This window comes from Phymastichus coffea, unplaced genomic scaffold (genome assembly GCF_024137745.1).
Source record: "Phymastichus coffea isolate CEN01 unplaced genomic scaffold, Cenicafe_Pcof_1.1 PCOF00001, whole genome shotgun sequence".
Lineage (NCBI taxonomy): Eukaryota > Metazoa > Arthropoda > Insecta > Hymenoptera > Eulophidae > Phymastichus > Phymastichus coffea.
The window spans coordinates 4,295,230-4,316,922 of NW_026706812.1; the positions used below are offsets into that span (position 1 = coordinate 4,295,230).

At 44.4% G+C, this 21,693-nt stretch overlaps 1 protein-coding gene across 1 annotated transcript in view; it reads left to right on the forward strand.

The window, feature by feature from the left end:
- LOC131675773 (uncharacterized) overlaps positions 1-21,303 on the forward strand; it is a 150,204-nt gene extending 128,901 nt beyond the window's left edge. Inside the window, exons 2-4 of the mRNA XM_058954911.1 lie at positions 2,827-3,062; positions 4,800-5,087; positions 21,169-21,303. Of these exons, the coding sequence (XP_058810894.1) occupies positions 2,856-3,062; positions 4,800-5,087; positions 21,169-21,303 (630 nt within the window). The 5' untranslated portion in view covers positions 2,827-2,855. The remainder of the gene's footprint in view (positions 1-2,826; positions 3,063-4,799; positions 5,088-21,168) is intronic.
- Positions 21,304-21,693: the final 390 nt, after the last annotated feature.

A 21,693-nucleotide genomic window follows, 5' to 3' on the forward strand; every position in this document is an offset into this window, starting at 1 on the left:
CATGCCACCTCGTTAACCGGCTCAAACAATTACTTAAATTTACACACTGCCGAAAACTACGCCGGCTCGGAAAAGCCTGGCGTAGCAACGCGAACCGTGAGAATCGCTTAGGAAAGACAGAGATATAGAGAGAGAGGAATCGGTGACCTGACCAAATTGGTGGACGTCGCTGTTGCTGGCAGCCTTGAAGGTGTCCCACCGGCGGCTAGTCTGGAAAACTCCTCGCTGCTGCGTGGCCGGCGACCTGGCAGAAAAGGCTGTCGGGTTCTGCCTCGGTGACGGCTTCTTACAGGGCAGCTGCTGCGTCGCTGGCAGAGGAAGTCTCGTCCGGCCGATCTGCTGAGGAATGCTGACTTCTTCCGGACAAAGGGCAGGCAGCGATGGTCACCAGCTAACTCTCGACTGATTGCTGTCGCGCGCGTCGCGTCACTCTCTGTCGCGAGTGCGTGAGAGCCGGCTTCTCACGCTTTCTCCCACCACTCGCCTAATCGGCGGCACGCGGCAATGCCCGTCGCGACAAGTGCCGCGCGCCAAGCCCAATACTCAAACTATTGCTTTCTCTCTCTCTCTCTCGCACTCTCAATACTCGAACGCGTCGTCGCGTCCACGGCTTCTCCTTCCACCGCTCTCGTGCGTAGCTGAAAAATAAAGGGCAGGCATCAGGCACGTGATAACAACGTGCGCTTGATGCCGGCCGTGCGCCCTTGCCTAGGAAGGAGAGGGAGATAAGCGAACGGTGCAGGCCATGACGGGCCTACACCGTCACATAGGAATCTGTTTGTTAAACTTGGATTGCCTACTTGATTTTTCTTTCTTCAAAATGATCCATGTATTAGAAGTTTATGAATGTTTTTAGAAATTTGGGGTATCAAAAGACGTATATTCAAATAAAATACCTCGGCTACTTTACTTTAAAAATTCACATTTTTTAGCTTTCAAGCTAAACTCTTATGTAAAATTCTAATCAAGAAATTTTGTTAATTCGCATTCATAGAATCTCTCAATTTTTCTATGTAACATAGATAATTATACACGATGGTTATTTTGAATATTACTTATACATTCTCAAAACAGATGAAAGAGATGCCCAGAACCGTATTGCGTTCTGTCAATTCTTGCTGAATGAAATAGATGCTGATCCAGGCTTTATGGATCGAATTCTCTGGACTAACGAATCAACATACGTACGGAAGGGAATGTTTAATCAGCACAATGAGCATCAGTGGGCTCATGAAAATCCGTATGTGGCTCGGGAAGGTAATTGTTTTGAATAGTTGAAGACCCCATATTCTAAAAAAAATCAATCCCATGAAAATGTTCCTATGCGTGTGCGTCTTCTATTGAAAGAAAATTTATTTTTAGGATACGCTTAATAATAAACATTTTTTATGCATTTTTCAAACACTTTTTCTATACCCCCTGCACGAAGACGCGACTCTGCGCACACTTCAAAAAGCAATGGTACTCCAAGTCGCATCTTTGCGTTCGGAAAACCGAAAATGTTAAAAAGATATATCTAACAATTATATTATTACGAGTAGAATAAAAATAAACTTTCTTCCAATAATACACGCACACACATAGGGAAATTTTAATCGGATCAGCAGTTTAGTTTGGAATACGGGGTCTCCGTACCGGGATCCGGCCGTGAATTTGTCATCGGGTGCGTTAGTTATGATTTATAAAAAAAACAGTCTACGATCTCTAGCGATTGGCAAAAAAATTTTTCTCTATCGAAATAAAATTTGTATTTATAGGTCTATAAACAATTATTAATGAAAACGTTATTTAGTTCGTTCGAATTGCTTTTTCAGTTTATCCACAAGGAGATGATTTAAGTGTAAAGGAAAACTTGATGTTTTATTAAAATTAGACTAACTACTACAAATACTTAATAGTAGAGACTTAGTCTACGCAAAGACCGCGCATCTCGCAGAGAGTAGAGATGTAAGCGTGTCGGCAGTTCTAGTGTGAGTGACGATTCACTCGTCATACCTCAGCGAAGGCGGTTTCCGTAGACATCGGGGGAAGGTAAGTCCCACCCACGAAGTCCGTGAAAAGGTTAGTTGAGGACCAACGGGAAAACAGGGTGATGAGACGTGTTTTGTCGCTAACAACAAGGGATTAGCGAGAGCGCAAAGCAATTTTCATTTATTGCGGGCGCGCCATAAAAATCGAAATTCGGCGCGGCAGTTAAGCGGCAGCCGCGCGACAGCTGAACTAAATTATTTTATTGATGCTGAGGAAAAACTGAAAGTTTTAACCAAGTAGATCAACAGATAAAGCACGTCCGCCACACACATTTAAACAATGGGACGATAAAGTCAAAACTGATTCACAGTTCATACATTATTATGAGTATTAATCTAAATCACGAAGAAAATGTAGTTCGTATATGCATCTATAAGTACGAAAGACTATTTAAGAGCAATCATTTTTTGTGAAGCGAGATGTTCATTCGCCGTTTTTAAAAATTATCATGCACTGATACTTTATTTCGTAGTACGAATGTATACAATTCCTCACGTATTTTTCAGTCAAATTTTCCTTTAATAGCCTTAAGATTGTGGGCACGTAGAAGAGAAAAAACGAAATAGAACAAATGCAATCATAAAAGATCAAAATATTAACATAAATATTACTTTTTGTAAATAATATGGTTAAATTATCAAACTGCAATTCTTTGTACGGTATGACTCGCTCCGCTCACATTGTCTCAAAAAACACAATACGACATATGTGGATAGGAGACGTCTTGCGTCCCCAAACATCTATTAAAATGTGCTATAAACTGGAAAATTTATAAATTTTGTTCATTATTTCCAGATCGATTTCAAAATCGGTTTTCAGTCAATATGTGGACAGGCTTGATTGGTAATCAAGTTATTGGTCCGGTACAACTTCCAAACCCACTAAACGCTGAAAATTACCTTGACTTCCTGCAGGATATACTTCCAGGATTGCTTGATGGTGTGCCAGAAGAACTGCAAGAAAATCTTATTTTCATGCATGACGGTGCACCAGCACATACTGCTGTGAATGTTAGGAATTATCTTGATCAGGTAATTATTATAGTATACATTTGTAATAGCGTGTAATAGCCTTCAATGCCAACAATTTCGCTACTATTACCGAATTATTTAAGGGGAGGGTAAGGGAGGCGGTGTATTGCTCCTAGCAAAGCAGGAAAGAGAAGGTATAGATTTAATGATTTCACACACTCGACTTCGTTAATCGACCGTTTATTACAAACGCACTACCTCGAATGCCGACGAGAATACAAAACTACTTATCATTAATAATACGCAAAACTTATACTAAATGAGATGACCGGCACGTTAGCGCCATGTCACCTCATTAACCGACTCAAACTAAATTAAGTGACGAAGATACGTTGCGCCGGCTCGTGAAAGCCTGGCGCCGCACACAAACCGTGAGACAATGCCGAGGGAAATAGAGAGAGAAAAGAGAGGAGAGAAAACTAAACCTGACCAAAAGGGTGATGGCTGCTTGGCAGGTGGGCTGCAGGTGAGGTGGCTAGCGCTAGACGTAGCCCAGTTCTCGTTGTCACGGCTCTCACACTCTTTCTCGGGTTCCAGGCAAAGAAGAAGATGACAATTCCACCCAGTGCGGCCGATCTCTCTCGCGTGCGCCGATCTAGTAACGAATGCGTGCGAGTCAGCTTCTCACGCCTTCCCCACCACTGTCCTCCTAATCGGCGGCACGCGGCACACGGCCGCGCGCCGAGCCTCACCGAAATACATATAATTTCTTTCTCTCTCTCTCTCTCTCTCTCTCTTACTCTTGACATATCGTCCCTTTTGCTTGCTCGCTGCTTGCCTTTTCTCCCTCTCTCTTCTAGCTGCAATACTGGAAAGAATAAAGGCAGGCATTAGACACGTAAAATAACGTGCGTCCGATGCCAGCCGTGCACCTTTGCCTAGGATGGAGAGGGAAGCAAGCATACGGGCGGTGCAGGCCATGACCAGCCTACATCGTCACACATTGTTGATGGAAATATATAAAATCATCTCACCTATTTTGCTCTGCGCATGTGCGTGACTACACGTCTCGCTCTCTCTTGGCGGCTAGCGGCGTTGCCGCTCAATTCGTTCTAGTCTCTTCCGTGACGCGGACGCCAAAGGCTTTCTCTCGAATAAAGCATTTCTTTTCTACAACTATTTATTCATTTATTCTGCCTGCTTTACCCTTCCTTACCAAAAATTGTATTACGCAATTTCTCCTAATGAAAGTTTTAACGCTCTGAAATTTCATGTAGGATAATTTTGTCGTGGCTTTATGCCAATTATTTGCTGAAGGGAATATTGCTCTGACTAAAAAGGAAATTTAATTACTTTTATATTATTCTTTATAAAAATATAAAAGTCGTTCTAGGACAGATAGCCTTATGAAAATTTTCTACTTTGTATCATACTTGACGAGTTTTATTTCCGACGCTCAAAGATTCTCAAATCTCAAATAAAATCCGCTTTCCTCCTCATTCCCTTTTATTTCAACTCTACTTTAAATATAAAATTTTTTAATCTCTACGTATGCTGCTAGTATTTTGATTACTCGTACTACTTTAGTCTACAGAAGTTTTAAAACCAACACGGCTTCATTAGTATACTTCGGGGAGCATGTGAGAGTGCATCCACAGTACAGCGCTAGAAACCAAATATGTATATGTCTATACTTGCACCTGCATGTACAACTGTCGGCTAGAAAAATTATTGGTTTCATAACAAATTTTACGCAGGTATATTAAAATCGCTGATAAAATATTTTAATTCTTCAAGGTATATGGCGGCCATTGGATAGGCAATAATGGTCCAGTACGCTGGCCAGCAAGATCTCCTGATTTGAACCCATTGGACTACTTTTACTGGGGGACATCCAAAGAAGCAGTTTATCACAATGGCGGCCTCAATGACCCAAATGACATGATACAAAGAATCCAACATCACGCCCAGCATCTAGAACCCGAAAAAATACATGCAGCTATACATCAGATAAGACGTAGAGCTATTTTGTGTATTCAGCAACAGGGCGGCATTTCGAACAATGCTTGGATGGTGATGATGGTGGTAATGGTGATGATGGTGGTAATGGTGATGATGGTGGTAATGGTGATGATGGTGGTAATGGTGATGATGGTGGTAATGGTGATGATGATGTTGTTGAGGAGGAGGACGAGAATGGTGATGATGTTGATGTTGATGGCAATGATGAAAATGGAGAAGATGATGATGATGATATGAACAACGATGGTGAAAATGATGGCAGCGAAGACGGTGAGGCTGATGATAGTATGGATGAAGATGATGAGGTTGGCAACGATCCGGATTGGGAGATAGAAATTGACATGTTTTTTATATTTTTTCTTTTCTACTAAGGTTTTACTAAAAACTAGTAAGCCTAATAGTAGACGAAATTCGAATAATTCGATTAAACGTTATAGTCTGTGTAAATAAAGATGATTTGTTATATAAATCTGTTTTTTCAATCATCTCCCTTAGCTGTTTTGGTTGTTCTCAATACGGGCCTCATTTATTTAAATTTTCATACACCACTGAGTTCATCACAAACAGTTATGGATAAGTGGACTTATGAAAAATTTTTTCTAGAATTGAGGTAATTAGATAAATAATTAAAAAGAAGAGTGATAATTTACTCGTTCAACTTCTAAAACTGGAATCAAGACAAATAATTGTGGGTGAGGTGACAGAATGTCAACTGACGAAACGTTAAATAAGCGTAGGGTGGTGAGACCGTTATCCTTATTCTACCTTTTTTTCCGCTCTCGTCCTTCCTTTCCCATATTTCCCCAAACATCGACTACGTCTAACTCTTCGTGGAGTCGGCGGCACCACCACTTCCAACCTTGTGCCTGCCTCTCCCGTCTTCTCGGTGACTGTGCTCGCACTAACTCCCAAGGCTTTCCCTTTGTCGACAGCCAACGAAACCGATGGCTGGAGGGCGCCTGTTGCCTCAGCAACGGCTCTCTCCGCCATCTCAGGTAGAGTTGGCGTCGAACCGGAGGTTGGCCTCTCAAAATTACACGCGGATAGGTTGAAACGCATTGTGCGCTTCCTCCTACCCGAATTCTGGCGAGCCTCAGCCTCCTTCCTTCTCTCGTCCTCCATATACCCCGCTGGGTAGAATTGCGCGGGCCCACCCCTGCGGACGAATTGGTACGCGGGATCTAACCTCTGTAGCGCGAGCGGTTTGAAAGGGAGAATAGGATGGACGTGTGGTTGTGGAGCCACTCGAGGCAGCTCCTGCACCGGCATCGCCTCATCCTCGGAGTCGCTCGAGCTTAGCACCACCTCCAGTATCCCGTTGGTGGCGCCTCGCTTTATGGGACTCCAGTTTCCCCTTCCAATACAAGCCCTCGCGGTACGGCTCCGATTTGCCGCCCTACCCGCGAGATATCCTCCCGCGGCAGCTCGAGAGCCCGGCGATTTCTCGCCTTGGCTACTCGTGCCCGCCTGCGAGAAGACAATTCCCTCTTTTGCGGCGATAACTCTCGACTTCTCGGATGCTTTGCGTATGCAAAGTGTCGTGAGCCGAAACGCTGCGCTGCGACGTACCGCCTCGTCCCAGGTACGCGTGGGCGCAGCCAGACGAATTATCGAACCCGCACGGCGATTTCCCGTTAGCAAACGAACCCGTCGCCGGTCGCTCACGAACGGCGTCGGGGGCGAAGGCAAAGGCAGCGGCAAAGGGAACCCCTTCGCCTGCCCGTCACTGTTCCCGCCAACCGACGCCTGTGCCAACCGTGAAACACAGGAGGCAACCTCGCCGTCAAAGGAGGCCGCCTGCCCAAGGCCTGAAAACCGGGCGGCAACTCCGACGCTCGGTCTACCTCCATCGCCTCAACAATTCCCGCCGAGTTCACCGATGCGGTCACGTCGTCTGTAGGTGTTTGAGCCTCGGCGACTTGAGCGATGCGGCCCGACTCCTCGGTTTCAGCCATCATCACCTGACGTCGATGAACCTCTTGTACCTTTAAAACAAAACAATTCAGTTATTACATCTATCCTATTTCGCAAACTATTTCTTTACCTTACGCGGTGGTATATATCGCTTAATTTCCGAGACGTGTACCCTAGCTGTACGATGCTTACTGTTCGTCGTTAGTTCGTAGATCTCGGGCGAAATCACTGAAATAATTTCAAACGGTCCGTCAAATTTCGGATCCAGTTTCGCGTTTTTACCATCCGCTGCGCTCGAAAGCGTATGCACTTTGCGCAAAACCAAGTCACCTACCTGAAAAAGTACCTGACGCCTACCCTTATCGTAGTGTTTCTTTTGCTTTTCCTCAGCTTCATCTATGTGCCTAGCTACTAAGTCGCGTAATGCATTTAAACGTGATAGCCTATCTTCCCACGCCTTCGTATCCATCTTAACAATAGGGGCCTTTGCCTCGATCTCGCGCCTTTAACTCTTTACCGGACGCGGATCCCTACCAAAGTTTAGAAACGCCGGCGATACCTTTGTAGACGTCTGAGTCGCCGTATTGATAGCATGACGAAATTCATGCAAATACCTATCCCAGCTCCTGTGATCGGTATCTACAAACATCGCTATCATCGTCTTTAACGTACGATTTACGCGCTCAACCGGGTCACTTTGCTGATGATACGCAGGACAAAATATATGTTCGATACCATATTCTCGCAACCTGTCTTGAAATACTTTGCTCCTACGAGGTATGTTCAAAAAGTAACGAGAATTTTTAAATTTCGCGGGTTTGGAGAGTCCGCTTGTATAAAATTTTTTTTTATTATGTTGGTACACATGCCCCTGAAGTACGATAAAATTTTCAGCAATATTCATTGCTTACTTTTTAAGTGGCAGCCGCTAACGTTAGACGTGTTTTTCGAGCTCGGTGATTTTCGTTTGTGAAAAAAAATGGATCAAAGAATTTGTATTAAATTTTGCGTAAAAAATGAAATAAAGTGTAGTAAAGTTTGTCAAATGTTAACAAAGGCATATAGTGAGTCTGCTATGAGTAAAGCAAGGATTTATGAGTGGTATAAGCGTTTCCAAGATGGCCACGAAAACGTTGAAGATGACGAACGACCCGGACGCCCAAGCACATCAACAACCGATGAAAACGTGAAAAAAGTGAAAGAAATGGTTATGAACGATCGCCGAATCACAATCAGAGAAGTCGCTGATGATGTTGGCATATCAGTTGGCTCATGCCATCAAATTTTTTCGAATGTTTTGGGTATGAAACGTGTGGCAGCAAAATTCGTTCCAAAATTGTTGAATTTCGAACAAAAACAGCGGCGAATGGAAGTTGCTCAGGAGTCGCTAAATGAAGTCAATAACGATGCAGAACTACTAAAACGTGTTATAACAGGTGACGAAACATGGGTTTACGGATATGATGTCGAAACTAAGGCTCAATCGTCCCAGTGGAGGCATTCTGGATCGCCAAGACCGAAAAAGGCTCGACAAGTGCGGTCGAATGTGAAGGTTATGCTCACTGTGTTCTTCGATTTTAATGGCATAGTGCATTATGAATTCTTGCCACAAGGTCAAACAATCAATAAGCAGTACTACCTACAAGTTCAACGTCGTTTGCGTGAAGCAATCCGAAAAAAACGCCCGGATTTGTGGCAAAACAATTCATGGCTTTTGCACCACGATAATGCGCCTGCTCACACTTCATTGCTTGTTCGTGAATTTTTGGCCAAAAACGAAACTATAACGATGCCTCAGCCTCCATATTCGTCAGATATGGCTCCATGTGACTTTTTTCTATTTCCAAAAATAAAGAGAACATTAAATGGCCGTCGTTTTACAAGCATAGATGACATTAAAAGCGAATCGCTGAAAGAGCTAAAAGCTATTACAAAGATCGAGTTTCAAAAGTGTTTCGAGGATTGGAAAAAGCGTTGGCATAAGTGTATTCTATCCGAAGGGGACTACTTTGAAGGCGACAATATTAATGTAGATGAATAAATAAATATTTTTTTCATAAAACGAAAATTCTCGTTATTTTTTGAACACACCTCGTATATGCCTTCGCATTATCACTAATGATATACTCCGGAGTTTCCCACCTGAACAGGATTAACTCCTCAAGCGCGGCAACAAGAGCAGGGCCGTCCGCCGATCGCAGTGGTTTCAGCTCGACCCACTTAGTAAATAGGTCTTGAAAAACCACCAGGTATTTAAACCTATTTTTGCTATGGGGCAGCTCTACGACGTCAGTCGCTACTACGGCCCATGGTCTTTCTACCACCCATTAGACTTACTTACCCATTAGACCTTGGGGTGCCTGCTGGACTACCTTGTACTTCTGACATTGAGAGCACTCACTTACGAACGTCCTCACATCATACCACACTCCTGGCCAGTAATACTCACGAGCAATTCGATCGTAAGTCTTTTCACGGCCGAAATGTCCAGCGAATGGCTCGCAATGAGCGTCTCTCAACACCCTTTCTCGGTACTCCAGCGGCACCACCATGCGCCAACATTCCTCGCGATTAGTTATCGGATCGAGCAGGTGATCGCGCATGAACCGATACAGCACGTTATTCTCTACTCTCCAATTCTCGAATTTCTTCGGTCTTTGAAGAACGTCTTTCACGCGTTGTAGATACCAAGCATCCTGTATCTTATCAAATGCGCAAACCTCGAGTTCGTCCTCAAATTCTCGCGAAAGTGCGTCCGGCACATGGTGCAGCGCTCCCTTTCTATGTATTATTTCGCAATCCAACTGCTGAAATTCTAATATCCATCTTTCCAATCGACCTGTAAGTGCGCGTTTATTAAGAATCCTAGTAAGCGCACTATGATCCGTAACGATGACAAAGTGTGAGCCTTCTATATAAGGCCTAAACTTTTTTACCGCAAAAAGTACTGCCAAAAACTCGATTTCGCTCACCGTGTAATTTCGCTCGTGCGCGTTCAGCATCCGACTGGCGTAGCATATGGGATGCTCGCCGTCGTCGAATACCTGGACCAAACACGCGCCAACCGCGAAGGAAGAGCCATCGCAGCGCAAGTGAAAGGGGCGTGTAAAACCAGGGCGCGCGAGTACCGGCGCCTCCGTTAATGCGCGCTTTAGCCTCTCAAATGCAACTTGCTATTCCTCCTTCCATTCCCATGGCTGGTCCTTTCGGATGAGCTTGGTCAACGGGACCTTTATCTCACTCTCGTGTTCGATAAAACGCGCATACCATCCTACCATACCTAGGAATCGGCGTAATTGAGCTACGTTATTCGGCGCAGGATAATCTACTATCGGCTTCACCTTGTCGTCGTCCGGACGCAGACCCTCACTATCTAATCTGTACCCTAAGTAAGTTACCTCGGTACAGAAGAAATCGGACTTCTCTGAGTTGATTTCTAAGCCAACGCTTACTAAACGCTTCAAAACTTTCTCTAGCCAGATCACGTGGCTATTAAAATCTGCGCTAACTACTAGCAGATCGTCCAAATACCAGAAAACGTGCGGCTCATACTCTGGACCGAAAAGTGCGTCCATGAGGCGCGTGAAAGTAGCCGGCGCATTTACCAAACCAAACGGCATTCGTTCAAACTCCCATAAACCAAGACCTGGGACCGCGAACGCCGTATATTGTTTGCTATTCTCTGAAAGCGGAATTTGCCAAAACGCCGCTCGCAGATCTATTTTCGACAGGTAGACTGCTCCGCGCAACCTATCTAAAATAGCGTCAATGCTAGGCATCGGATACGCGTCTACTTTCGTCACCTTATTTACTGGTCTAAAATCGAGACAGAACCTATAGCCGCCGTCCTGTTTACGTACGATTACCGGCGCACTACTCCACTGACTATTCGATGGCCTAATTATTTTCGCCTTCCATAGCCGCATGGTTTCTTCCTGCGTAAATGCTAATATAGGAGGCGACATTCGGCGCATCGGCGTCTTTATCGGGCGCGCATCGCCTACATCTATGACGTGCTCGATAACTTTTGTAACCGCCGGAGATTCACCAGGCTCCGGGACAATCCGGCGAACGAGCGTCAAGATTGTCTCTCGTTGAGCCTCCTCGTAGCTGCTTAAACCTGCGCATTCCGCAAAAACAACTATCTCGTTACTATTCTGCTCTGCTAAGGGATACCAATCGCCTTGGTCACCTGCCCGCCAAGCGCGATTGCCGTAGCTAATATTTATATTCCACGCTATCCAAAAGTCGGCTCCTGAAATCAAGTCGTGCTTAAGCGTAGATACTACCGTCGCAATTAACCAATTCGTCCTACCGCCAATTTCAATACTTAACCTCAAGTCGCCCCACGTTTGCGGCTTCTCGCCTGAGATGCCCTGTACAAAAATCGTAGGCGGCCTTATCCGGTCCTTAAACCGTAAACCAAGATTCGGCCCTACTACCGATACCTGAGCACCTGAATCTAGTAGCGCTGTATAGACTTGCCCGCCTATGTCGACCTTAATAAAGAACCTATTCTCTACTACTGCGACTAACGCTGCATCTGATTCATCTGCCGTTTTCTTCGGGATTTCTGAGTTCCACTCAGACCCTTCCCTCACTAAAACGGAAGGTGCGTCGGCACCGACGACCGAACGTCCAAACAACAAAACCCTAGTATCAACAAGCTCACTTCTATCGCGCGTGACCATGACCTTTGTCGCAGCCCGCTCCGACGGGAGCGCAGCGCCTGAGCTCGTTTCCTTACCAACAGATTCCTTCACAGGTTCACCCTGATTTCCTAAAGCAACGGCCTTTTCCGAAGCCTGCCCAACCGTGGGCGAAATACTCGAACCTGCCTCATTCGTGTTCGTGCGCGACTATGGCAACTCATTTTGCCTCGCTGGGCACTTCTCAGGCGAGCTAGCTATCGCGCAAAATTTATTAAACCCTATCGAATCTTGTATATCCTTATCGGGCAAAGTTTTTCGCGCGATAGTGTGTCGATCTTTTTGAAGACTTTCCGCGTCCTGCTGCAACGAGTCACGTTTATTTGCCTCTTCGGGTTCATTGCTGATCCTACTAGGGAAACTTACGCCCTCGTCACTCTGCGCCTGAACTTCTTTCAATGTCGAACGATTAAACTCGCTTTTAAACACGTTTTTAAACTCAACGGTTTCCTTACTTCCTTTTTCCGGATCCTCATACTCTACAAATACTGCACGCCTGACCTTAGCCTTGACTTTCAAATATTCTCCTATTACCTCGTCTAAGAGAGGTGGCGCAGAACTGGCAGTTCCCGCCTTGTTCTCGCCTTCCCTTTTTACTAAATTCATAAAAGAAGGCGCAGAACTGGCGGTTTCTGCCTTGTTCTCGCCTTCCCTATTTACCTCAACGCTATTCCCTTCTTCTACGGTGCTTTCGCTCCTTGCGCGAAGCACTTTCTCTACCTCAATAACCCGCTCAATCCATCTTAGGCAGGAGTCGTCGAGCGGTCGACGGCTCCCGCGCTGAGGTTTCCCTGCTTCACCTGATTACAAGTAGGGCATTCTCTTAACACGTAACCGATTGTCCCACAAACCTGACAATATAATGTCGACTCTGAAGTTCGCGTTGGACAGTTATTAGCGTAATGCCCCGGTTGTCGGCATTTATAACAAACTACCCGCGGATTGACCTGAGCTATCGGGCATTGCGCCCTCCTATGTCCCACCGCGTTACAATTGAAGCAAGCCCCCGTGAATGGCCTATTTAAGTTGCTACCTCCCTGATTGCGCTGCTGCGGGACCAGACTAGGGGCTACACCTGCAGCCGGGGCCAACGAAGCCTGCGCGCTCTGACGAGCAGGCGCGGCTTCGTTCGCAGGCTGGTTTCTTGCCTGTGGCTGTTGCCTATCGGCAATAGCCACGGCAATTTCACCGTTCTGCTTCTTGCCCTTTATACCTAGTTTTTTGTTCTGCTGCTGCGCTTTCTTTTTAGGAGATTCGACTATTAAGACCTCATCAATCGCGTCGTTGAAACCGTCAATAGTTTCGACCGATTTTTGCTTACCGGGTGACTTCTTCGTCTCTGTGTACGCGGATTCCGGAATTAGCGTTACGTCAGCCGTGGGCGGCTTTTGCCACCTTTTCCAACCGGCCATGCGATCTTCGAGTGCCATACCCGCTTCTTTAAAACTATTTAGATCGGAGAAGGTCTTAGTTTCAAGATATCGCTTATATCTTGGATGTAGACCCTCTATGATCATAGCTAACTGGCGTCTCACCGAAACGGGCTGATCAAAACAGCGTAATATCGTCTGAAAAGCCGCGACATAGTCCGTAATGTTCTCGTTCTCGCCCTGTGTTCTTTGACGTAATTCACCGTAAGGTTGTTCTCTATTCAATCGTCGACAGAATTCGCTAGAAAAACTCTTTTTAAAGTCTTTCAGCGTCCTCCACATACCGCGATTAACCTCGTACCACGGACGCGCCTTATCGCGGAATGCGGTGCCTATTGCTATCAGCATTTCTTCGTCCGAGATGCCATAATAGCGCTGGCAATCACTCAAACCTGATAGAAAACTTAGCGCGTTTGTACTATCCTTACCGGAAAAACAAAGAGACCAGGCATTGAGCGCGCTTACTCCATCCGCAGGTATACCATTTATATACTTGATTCTTGGAGGAGCACTCTTTTTGCTTGGTCTTTCCGCTCTTACGTGCTTAGTTTTCCGCGGCGATTTAACTTTATAGGTGTTGCAACTATCAGTATCCGATAGGCTCGAGCTAGTGTCGCTTCCACTGATATTTTCTACCTGTCTCACCTGCTTTTGTTTAGGTCGCCTTATGCTCATTACGCTTTTCTCGCTAATAATCGAACCTTCACCTAATGTAGCTGGTATTTCCGCTTCCTCTCTAGTAGCTACCCGTACCTCGCGTTCCCAGTCTTCAACCCATGAACTTACTCTAGGCGCGTGATATTTCGTGCTCGCCGATCTATTTGAATCGGCATAGAGGAATGTACTATCTGCTCTATTGTTTGGTGCGTTCGCGTGGGCCGATGGCTCAGTGGCAACCGCTGGCCCGTTTAGCGTCTCGCGATCGCCGAGCGGCTTGGCCTGAGGCGGCAATGAAGCCTGCTGTTCGGCCTGAGCCGCTCTACTGTGCATCGCCTCTCTTTCAACTCTAAAAACTGCATTCGCACCATCCGTGATGCCCTGTCTAACCTCGCGCCTATAAATCCAACGCGGAACAGCAGTTAAAGCTCCCCAGATTTGGCTTATCGCGCTAGTGCTACGCTCGCCTTGGTTTTCCGCGATTTGTTCGCGTGCGCGTTCGATCCTGTTGTCCGACGGCGAGCGAGTCGCCATCGGTAACATGTCGTTATCACCGAGCGCGACTGCATTTTCGCCTGGCGGTCGAACTTGTTCGCAAGGAGCGGCAACACTTGCTCTTGCCTGTGTCGCCTGCTCTTGCTCACATGATAATTCGGCCGTTAAAGGTGCTGCAGCTGCCGCGAATTCATCGCCCAGGTTCGCGTTCCGCGCACTGCTTACCGTTGTTTCTTGCTGTTCGTCATACAGGTTTTCCGGGATTCGGCCTGACGCAAAATCGCTCGAGCGCAACGGTGGCTGCAAATCTGGCCGCTCTCTTAACAGCATATATCGAAAATACCGGGTTTGTAATTCCTCAAGATCACCGTGTAAACTAAGCTCGCGATAGCGCATTAATTCCAACAGAACAGCCGGTTCTGTGGAATCAATTTTGCGTTTTAATTTTTTCGCATGCGCATCGCGTAATATTCTGCGCAAGACTATTTTATCTCTACACGCTAGCGACATTGTTATTTCTAAAAGTGAAAATCCGTAACTTGACTACGACGCGAGCCTATGGGGCTAAGCAAGTCTCGACCGGTCCGTGTAACCTGATACCTTACTGACTAATTTCTTTCCGAGCTATAAGCCGGCAAGAAATCGCCTTGCTTACGCTTATAGAAAGAAATTATAATTTATCAAAATTTACTTACCGTAATTTTGAATAGGCAGTCTAGTAAAATTCTTAAAACAAAGAAAAACTAAAGCGAAGAAAGAACGCAATCGTCTAGCGTCAAAGCGACTCAATGACGCACCGTTGTCATCCGACACCGCTATTAAGAAAGGTCACTGGCAAGCACTAACAAGAATTCAAAATACCGAAAACTCGAAATTCTTTTACGCGCACTCTTTTACCCTTAGTTCACAAAGAAAATCAGTTAACCGTTATTTCTAAAATTTTATTATCAAATCATTTCTCTCATTTATCTCCCAATTGCCAGACTCACAAGGGATGCCATGTAACAAAACTTGATCCTTTGTTACCAATTCTTTTGCGGGGTAAGTGAGGCACTTTCGCTCATGACAATTGAGAGAGGAGAATGAGGTGAGGTTGATAAATAAATTATACACAGACAGGAATCAAATCTCACTTACAACCTATTATTATTAATAATCATTCACACTGAACAAACGCGCGCATAACATAATCTAAATTACCGACTAACAAACTGCAAATAGAACAATAAACTACTTAAGATAATCACAAATGAACATTTCGCATTTCACTAATACTTAATCGCGTACTTAGCCTATTACAAACTTACTTAAAAACTACGCGGACTAATACCGGGTAAATTGCCCGGCACGTGGGCGCCTGGACAATTCACCGGTCGCAACTTACGTCACTATAAATTAATCTTAACGCAAACCTTCAGATAGCCGGCACGTGAGTGCCGGGCTATCTCTTTCACCGCGCACCGGTCGTCGCATCAACAGAGAGAGAGAGTGTAGAGAGAAAGAAGAAAAGGAAGACTTGACCTTTTTTTCCTTGTTCCTCGCAACGTCGAGATTCCTGGGCGATGTGCTGCCGCAGGACGTACCGGGCGTCGTCGCTGGTCAGATCGTCGCTAACCGCTGTCGCTGACCAGGTCTCCGTCGGCGACGTTGACTCTCTTGGCAGGTGGGCTGGCTGCTGTTGCTGGCAAAGCCGTTGCCGGTAGGGTTGATCGTGCTTCCTTCCGGCTATCCCAAACTGCTCTCTCTGCTGGGCTCGGACTTCCGCACTGTAGTAGGACTAGGCTTCTACTCCCTCACTCTCGTAAGGCTCGGCTGCGACTCTCTCACGCACTAATTCTTGCGCGCATCTTGCAGTCGCTCAGCGGCGCTCGCTCTTCTCCCTACCTTGACCTATTAGTTAGGCGGCACGTGACGCGTCGCTTATCGGTCACGCGTTGCGCTCCTGCCAATCCCTGCATAGGCCTAATACTCTCTTTCTCTCTCTCTTTCTCACTCTCTCTCCGCGCTCTTCAACTTTTCTTGCGCTCAACTGCGCTAGCTCGTCCTTGGCGCTGAAACAAAAGACCAAGTGTTAGGCGCATACTTAAATGCGCCCAACGTTGGCCACCACGCTTAGCCGAGTGGGGGAGGGAGAAACGCGGACGAGAGACGGGCAAACGGCCTGCTCTCGTTACAATTCTTAAGTAAGACCGCGAGTTTGAATTCGACGACCACGAATACTAAATAACCTATTTCGCAAAAGCTTTCACGTACATCATTGTTATTAGTCAATCGGTATTGAACCGTTCTTTTTATTGATACGCGTTCAATCAGTATGTAGACATGGGAGCTCCGTGTTGCACGATTGGGTTGAGCACCGCTTGCAATCAGCGGCGGCGCGCGCCCCTGACCCCCCTCACTGCTCCGCACTCGCCACCAAGCGCCCGTTCTTCTAAAGCTGTGCGCTGATTGGCCGATCTTTGAAGCTAATTATCTAATTACCTAAGTATTTAATGGAAAAACTAAGAACACAATTCTAAATTAATTTTTCGAGACGAATCGAATGGAATTATTAGTTACATATGTTTTTGAATCATCCTGTATACGAGTTTATACAGGGTGTCCCATTTTAAAGGAAGCACACCGAAATTTTCTACAGTTGGCGTTGTATAAAAAAATTGTTCAGACACAAATTTTTTGGGACAATGAGGGACACCTTTCCTAGAAATCGGATTTGACCTTGAGATTTATTTTCAAGATTATTTGAAGGTCTAAGTCATTTTTTGAATAGGAACTTATAATTTTGATCCCGGATTTGGAAAGAGCAAGAAATTCTACGTTTAGATAAGGTATTATATGTGTGGTGCGGTTACCCCTCCCTCCGGGCGTAAGGTCATGTAGGGATCAAATTTATTATTTTCTTCATCTATGCACAGGGATGATCAGATAAGGGTAAGATTAATTGTAATAACCCAATAACTTGCTGGTAATATCTTGCCCCCCCCCAACCCTATAACTGGATGGTAATATCGTACTGCAGAACGATATCGGCCTTGACTCTCAAAATTACCCAGGGAGGCTTTAGTACCGAATTATAGTTGTTTTGGCAATGGTTGATTTGGATCATTATATCTTTTTGCGTGAAATTCAGAGAGCTACTGGAATCCCAAGAATAACAACCGGTAGAATTTTGCGGCTTCATAGAGTTCATCCGTATCACATAAATTTGACTCAAGCTTTGATGTCGAATGATCTCCGCCGCAGACTCGAATTCTGTAATTGGGCACAAGCAAGGATTCGTGTAGTTCCTGAATTTTTCAGATACGTAATGTTTTTGGACGAAGCTACATTTCATAGTAATGGGCAACTTAATCACTATAATAGTCATTATTAATCTATCTAGAACCCTCATTGGATACGTCATGTTGATAATCAGCATAGATGGAGCCGCGTAGTTTGGTGCGTTATAATAAATGGTTATCTGATAGGGCCTTATTTTTTCGATGGGAATGACAACGGCGCAGCTTATCATAATATCCTGCAGAATGAATTACCAGAATTATTGGAAAATATGGACTTGGAAACCAGACGACGATTATGCCTTCAACAGGATGGTGCACCGTATCATTGCTCACTAATAGTTCGTCACTTTTTGAACCAACGATACTGAAGACGATGGATAGGCATTGGTAGTGACATTACCGTAGAATTCAACACTGCATATATTTAAACGGCGGTATTTTTGAACATTTTATGAGATAAATATTAGTGTTACAACCTTGACCATAACTTTATCTGTAGTCATCGTCTTGTCTTCATTGGCTGGGCATTCCCACCTTGACTTAATTGGCTTATCTGAACACATAATACCTTATCTAAACGTAGAATTTCTCTCTCTTTCCGAATCCGGGATCAAAATTATAGGTTCCTATTCAAAAATGACTTTGACCATCAAATGATCTTGATAATAAATCTCACGGTCAAATCCGATTTCTGGGAAAGGTGTCCCTCATTGTCCCAAACAACTTTTGTTTGAACAATTTTTTTGTAGAATGCCAACCGTAGAAAATTTCGGGTTGGTTCCTTTAAAATGGATACCCTGTGTGTGTGTGTGTGTGTGTGTGTGTGTGTGTGTGTGTGTGTGTGTGTGTGTGTGTGTGTATATATATATATATATATATTAACAGGCTACCTCCTAGCCGCAAACCCCGGGTAATAATAATCCTTAATATAGCCAGACGGTGCACTGTTAACTGTGTGCTTCTAGCACACTTGCTCACCTTGTCCCGGTGTGCGCCTGCGCTGAGTTCTCTTACCGATCTAACCTGGGTTCGCGATCTCTCCACAAGGGGCGCTGCTGCGCTAGCTCACCAGCGCTCCGTCGGCCACTGCTGACAACTCGGTTGGCGGGCAGCTTCTCCTGTTGCTTTCGTGATTCGTGCTGTACTACCGGCGCGTTCGAATCAAACGTAAACAATAACACCGATGTCGAACAAAGGGAAGACAAAATAATGAGAGTGTTTCGTATTGATCTCTAACCAATTTATTTACTCAGAACGTATATAAGGGAGGGATTTGCCGAGAGACTTTCGCACGCTATTCCGACACAGTAATTCGAACGGGGACAGAGAGAGTATATCTCGCAGACGTCGCGGACTATTCGTACGCTCGCTGACTATGAATCCACCGCGCACGCTGCGCGGGATCGCACGCTAGACGCGATTACAAAATGCTGTGCACCTACCGCTAAATCTACGAGGATACGGTGGCCAACCGTATCCGATTAAATTAATTGACGGTGAACTGCCTCTGCGACTGCTGCTCCGCTGATGTTGTTGCGTCGCCGCTGAAGCTGCCGAGGTTGAGCTCGCTGCTGCCGAGGCCGCACACGTTCAGCAATGTGCGCACTCGGCACTCCACTCGCAGCTGTTATTACCGGTGCCGGAGTCACACACGTTGTGCAGCGTGTGCACTCGTTCCACCGTACCGATTGTTGTTGACAGTTGTTGATGCACACGTTGCGCAGTGTGCACACCCACCTCCACACTCACTAACAATGTACACAAATCCCTGGATCTCACTCAGAAACAATAGAACACGTCGTTGCCTCTGACTCGTTAACTACGATGTAGCCGGACTGAAGGACACAATCATACTGGCTAGCTAACTCTCCCATCCCGGTCATTGCCCCTTACGCGCTCTCTCTCTCTCTCTAACTCAAACCGATCGCGGCTGTTACGCTCAGCCACGCTTAGTTGCTCACGCGAGTCCAAACGATTTTCGGCAATCGTTGCAATATATGATCCTTTATATGTGTGAGAAAGAATAAATTTACTTTGCATTGGTAATCAAAGACCTTAACCAATTTGCTTTTTCGTAGCCTTTAACAAAAATAGTAGTTCCAAAGAGAGTTCTTCTCATTATTTTCGAAAGCTCGTCGTAAGGTGAATAACCACATTCCCAGGGAATACCGTAAAATTTCTTCAGCAGCAAACGATTTTCGAATTGATTTTTTTTCAATAACTAACTTCACGGATAAGGTGGTTTAAATAGGAATATTGAAGGAGTTGCATCTTCTTCTACAGAAACGATGGCCACCTCCTTGAACACAAATTCATTCAGGGAATTTATGATTTTATTTTATTAAATTTCTGATCTTAGGAGTTATCCCTGTAAATAATTACACACCTTGTTTTTCTTGTAAACGTTTCGCAATTCAATTTATTGCCACCTCAGTATACATCTGTTAAATATATAAAATGAATAATTTCAAATCAAATATAGTAATAAATTAAATATAAATATCAATCAAATTAAATATAAATATAAATATCAGGAGTGAAAACATAAGAATTTTTCATTCAGGGAAGTCTTGAAGCCTACGTCTACGACAAACTCCATCTTGACTGATTAAACATTGAACACTTGAATCAGCGCCTTTTATATACGGCATGCAATCACTCATTACCCCCACAATTTTTTTTTGACAAATAAAATTTCTTTTTCCGTTAAAATAATATTACTTGATCACCTACAATGCACACCTATTCATTAAAGAAATTGCGAATGAGTTCCCACGTCGAGTCTTCTTCCTCAAACGAAGGAAAAATATATATCTTTTACTAAATATGTGGCAGGTAGTGACGTTAATCTACGATTCGTTGATTCATTTCGATTTATGGCTTTATCTCTCGACTAACTATCATCGTACTTGGAAAAACATGATATTCTAGAGCGTCACTTCCAACAAAAAGACAGATTATACCATGCAGCATATCGCTTTATTGAAGAGAAAAGGTGTTTTTCCCTATGACTATGTATCGTCATTGAAGATCATCAGATCTCGCCATCATGAGTTATACAGCGAGAGGCAGACAAAGGTCGCGCTCAGTGCGCATGTTGATAATCGATTCTTGCTTCCTGGTAACACCTATACGCTTCCTTGGGGTCACTACGGTATTTCATTGGTGGAGAGAGAAGGGATAGAAGCATTGGAAATGGTCTCAATTAAGCCCCCAGCTGCCGTCCCAGTCGCCACCGTCGAGCCGTCAATCGCCGCCGCCGCCGCCGCCATTACTCCAGCATTGGTCACCGTTAACGAGCCGCCGGCGAATTTGGAGAAGGAAGCAGAGAATGGGTTGGGAGAAACGTTACATCAATCGCAACCTCGGACTGCGAAGCTCATTCTCGTCGAGAAAAAGTAGTCGACAATAGCAGCAGCAGCAGCAGCAACCAGTGAGCAGTAATAGTCTGCTTCTTCTGATTATATTTTGTGTCAAATTACGTCAAGGAAAAGGAAGTTACTAGAAGCTAGATTTGTCGCTAAAATTTCAAAGTTTAGTGATTGAAAGACAAAAAGAAAAAAATTATTTCACCTTTTGTAAATACAAAATATTCTACAAGTCATTTTTTTTTCTTTCTACAAGTTGTATCGTTATTACTAATTTCTTTCTTTTACAGATGAATATTACTCAACTTAATATTATTGCACGTAGTGAATTTAAGCTCACCAAAAAAGTTAGTGAATTGACGAAAGGCTGCAAAGATATGATCACCAAACTAAAGCCAGTTCAACACGATTTGGTGACAAATTAATTATTGAGATTGACGAGGAATTTCAACTGTTTCTGTCATCCAACCTGTCGAATGCAATTATACAAAATCAAAAATTGATGGACAATTTGATGGACAACACCAATAAACTTAATTTCTTTATAAGTTATCTAGGAGGAAACTGTATAGAATTTAGTAGCGCGTAGATACATTATTATTATTAATAAATAAATACTCCAATCATATTTCTACATTAAATGTTTATTTATTTACCCTTGAATCTACATACATAAGTTTAGACTAACTTTCTTTTTTTTTCTACATTTCACTTTTATCTATCCAATTATTATGCGAATTATCGAATCGTAGCCATTTTATAAATACTCAATTATTGCACCTTTTAATACATTTTTTAACTAGATATATATCGAG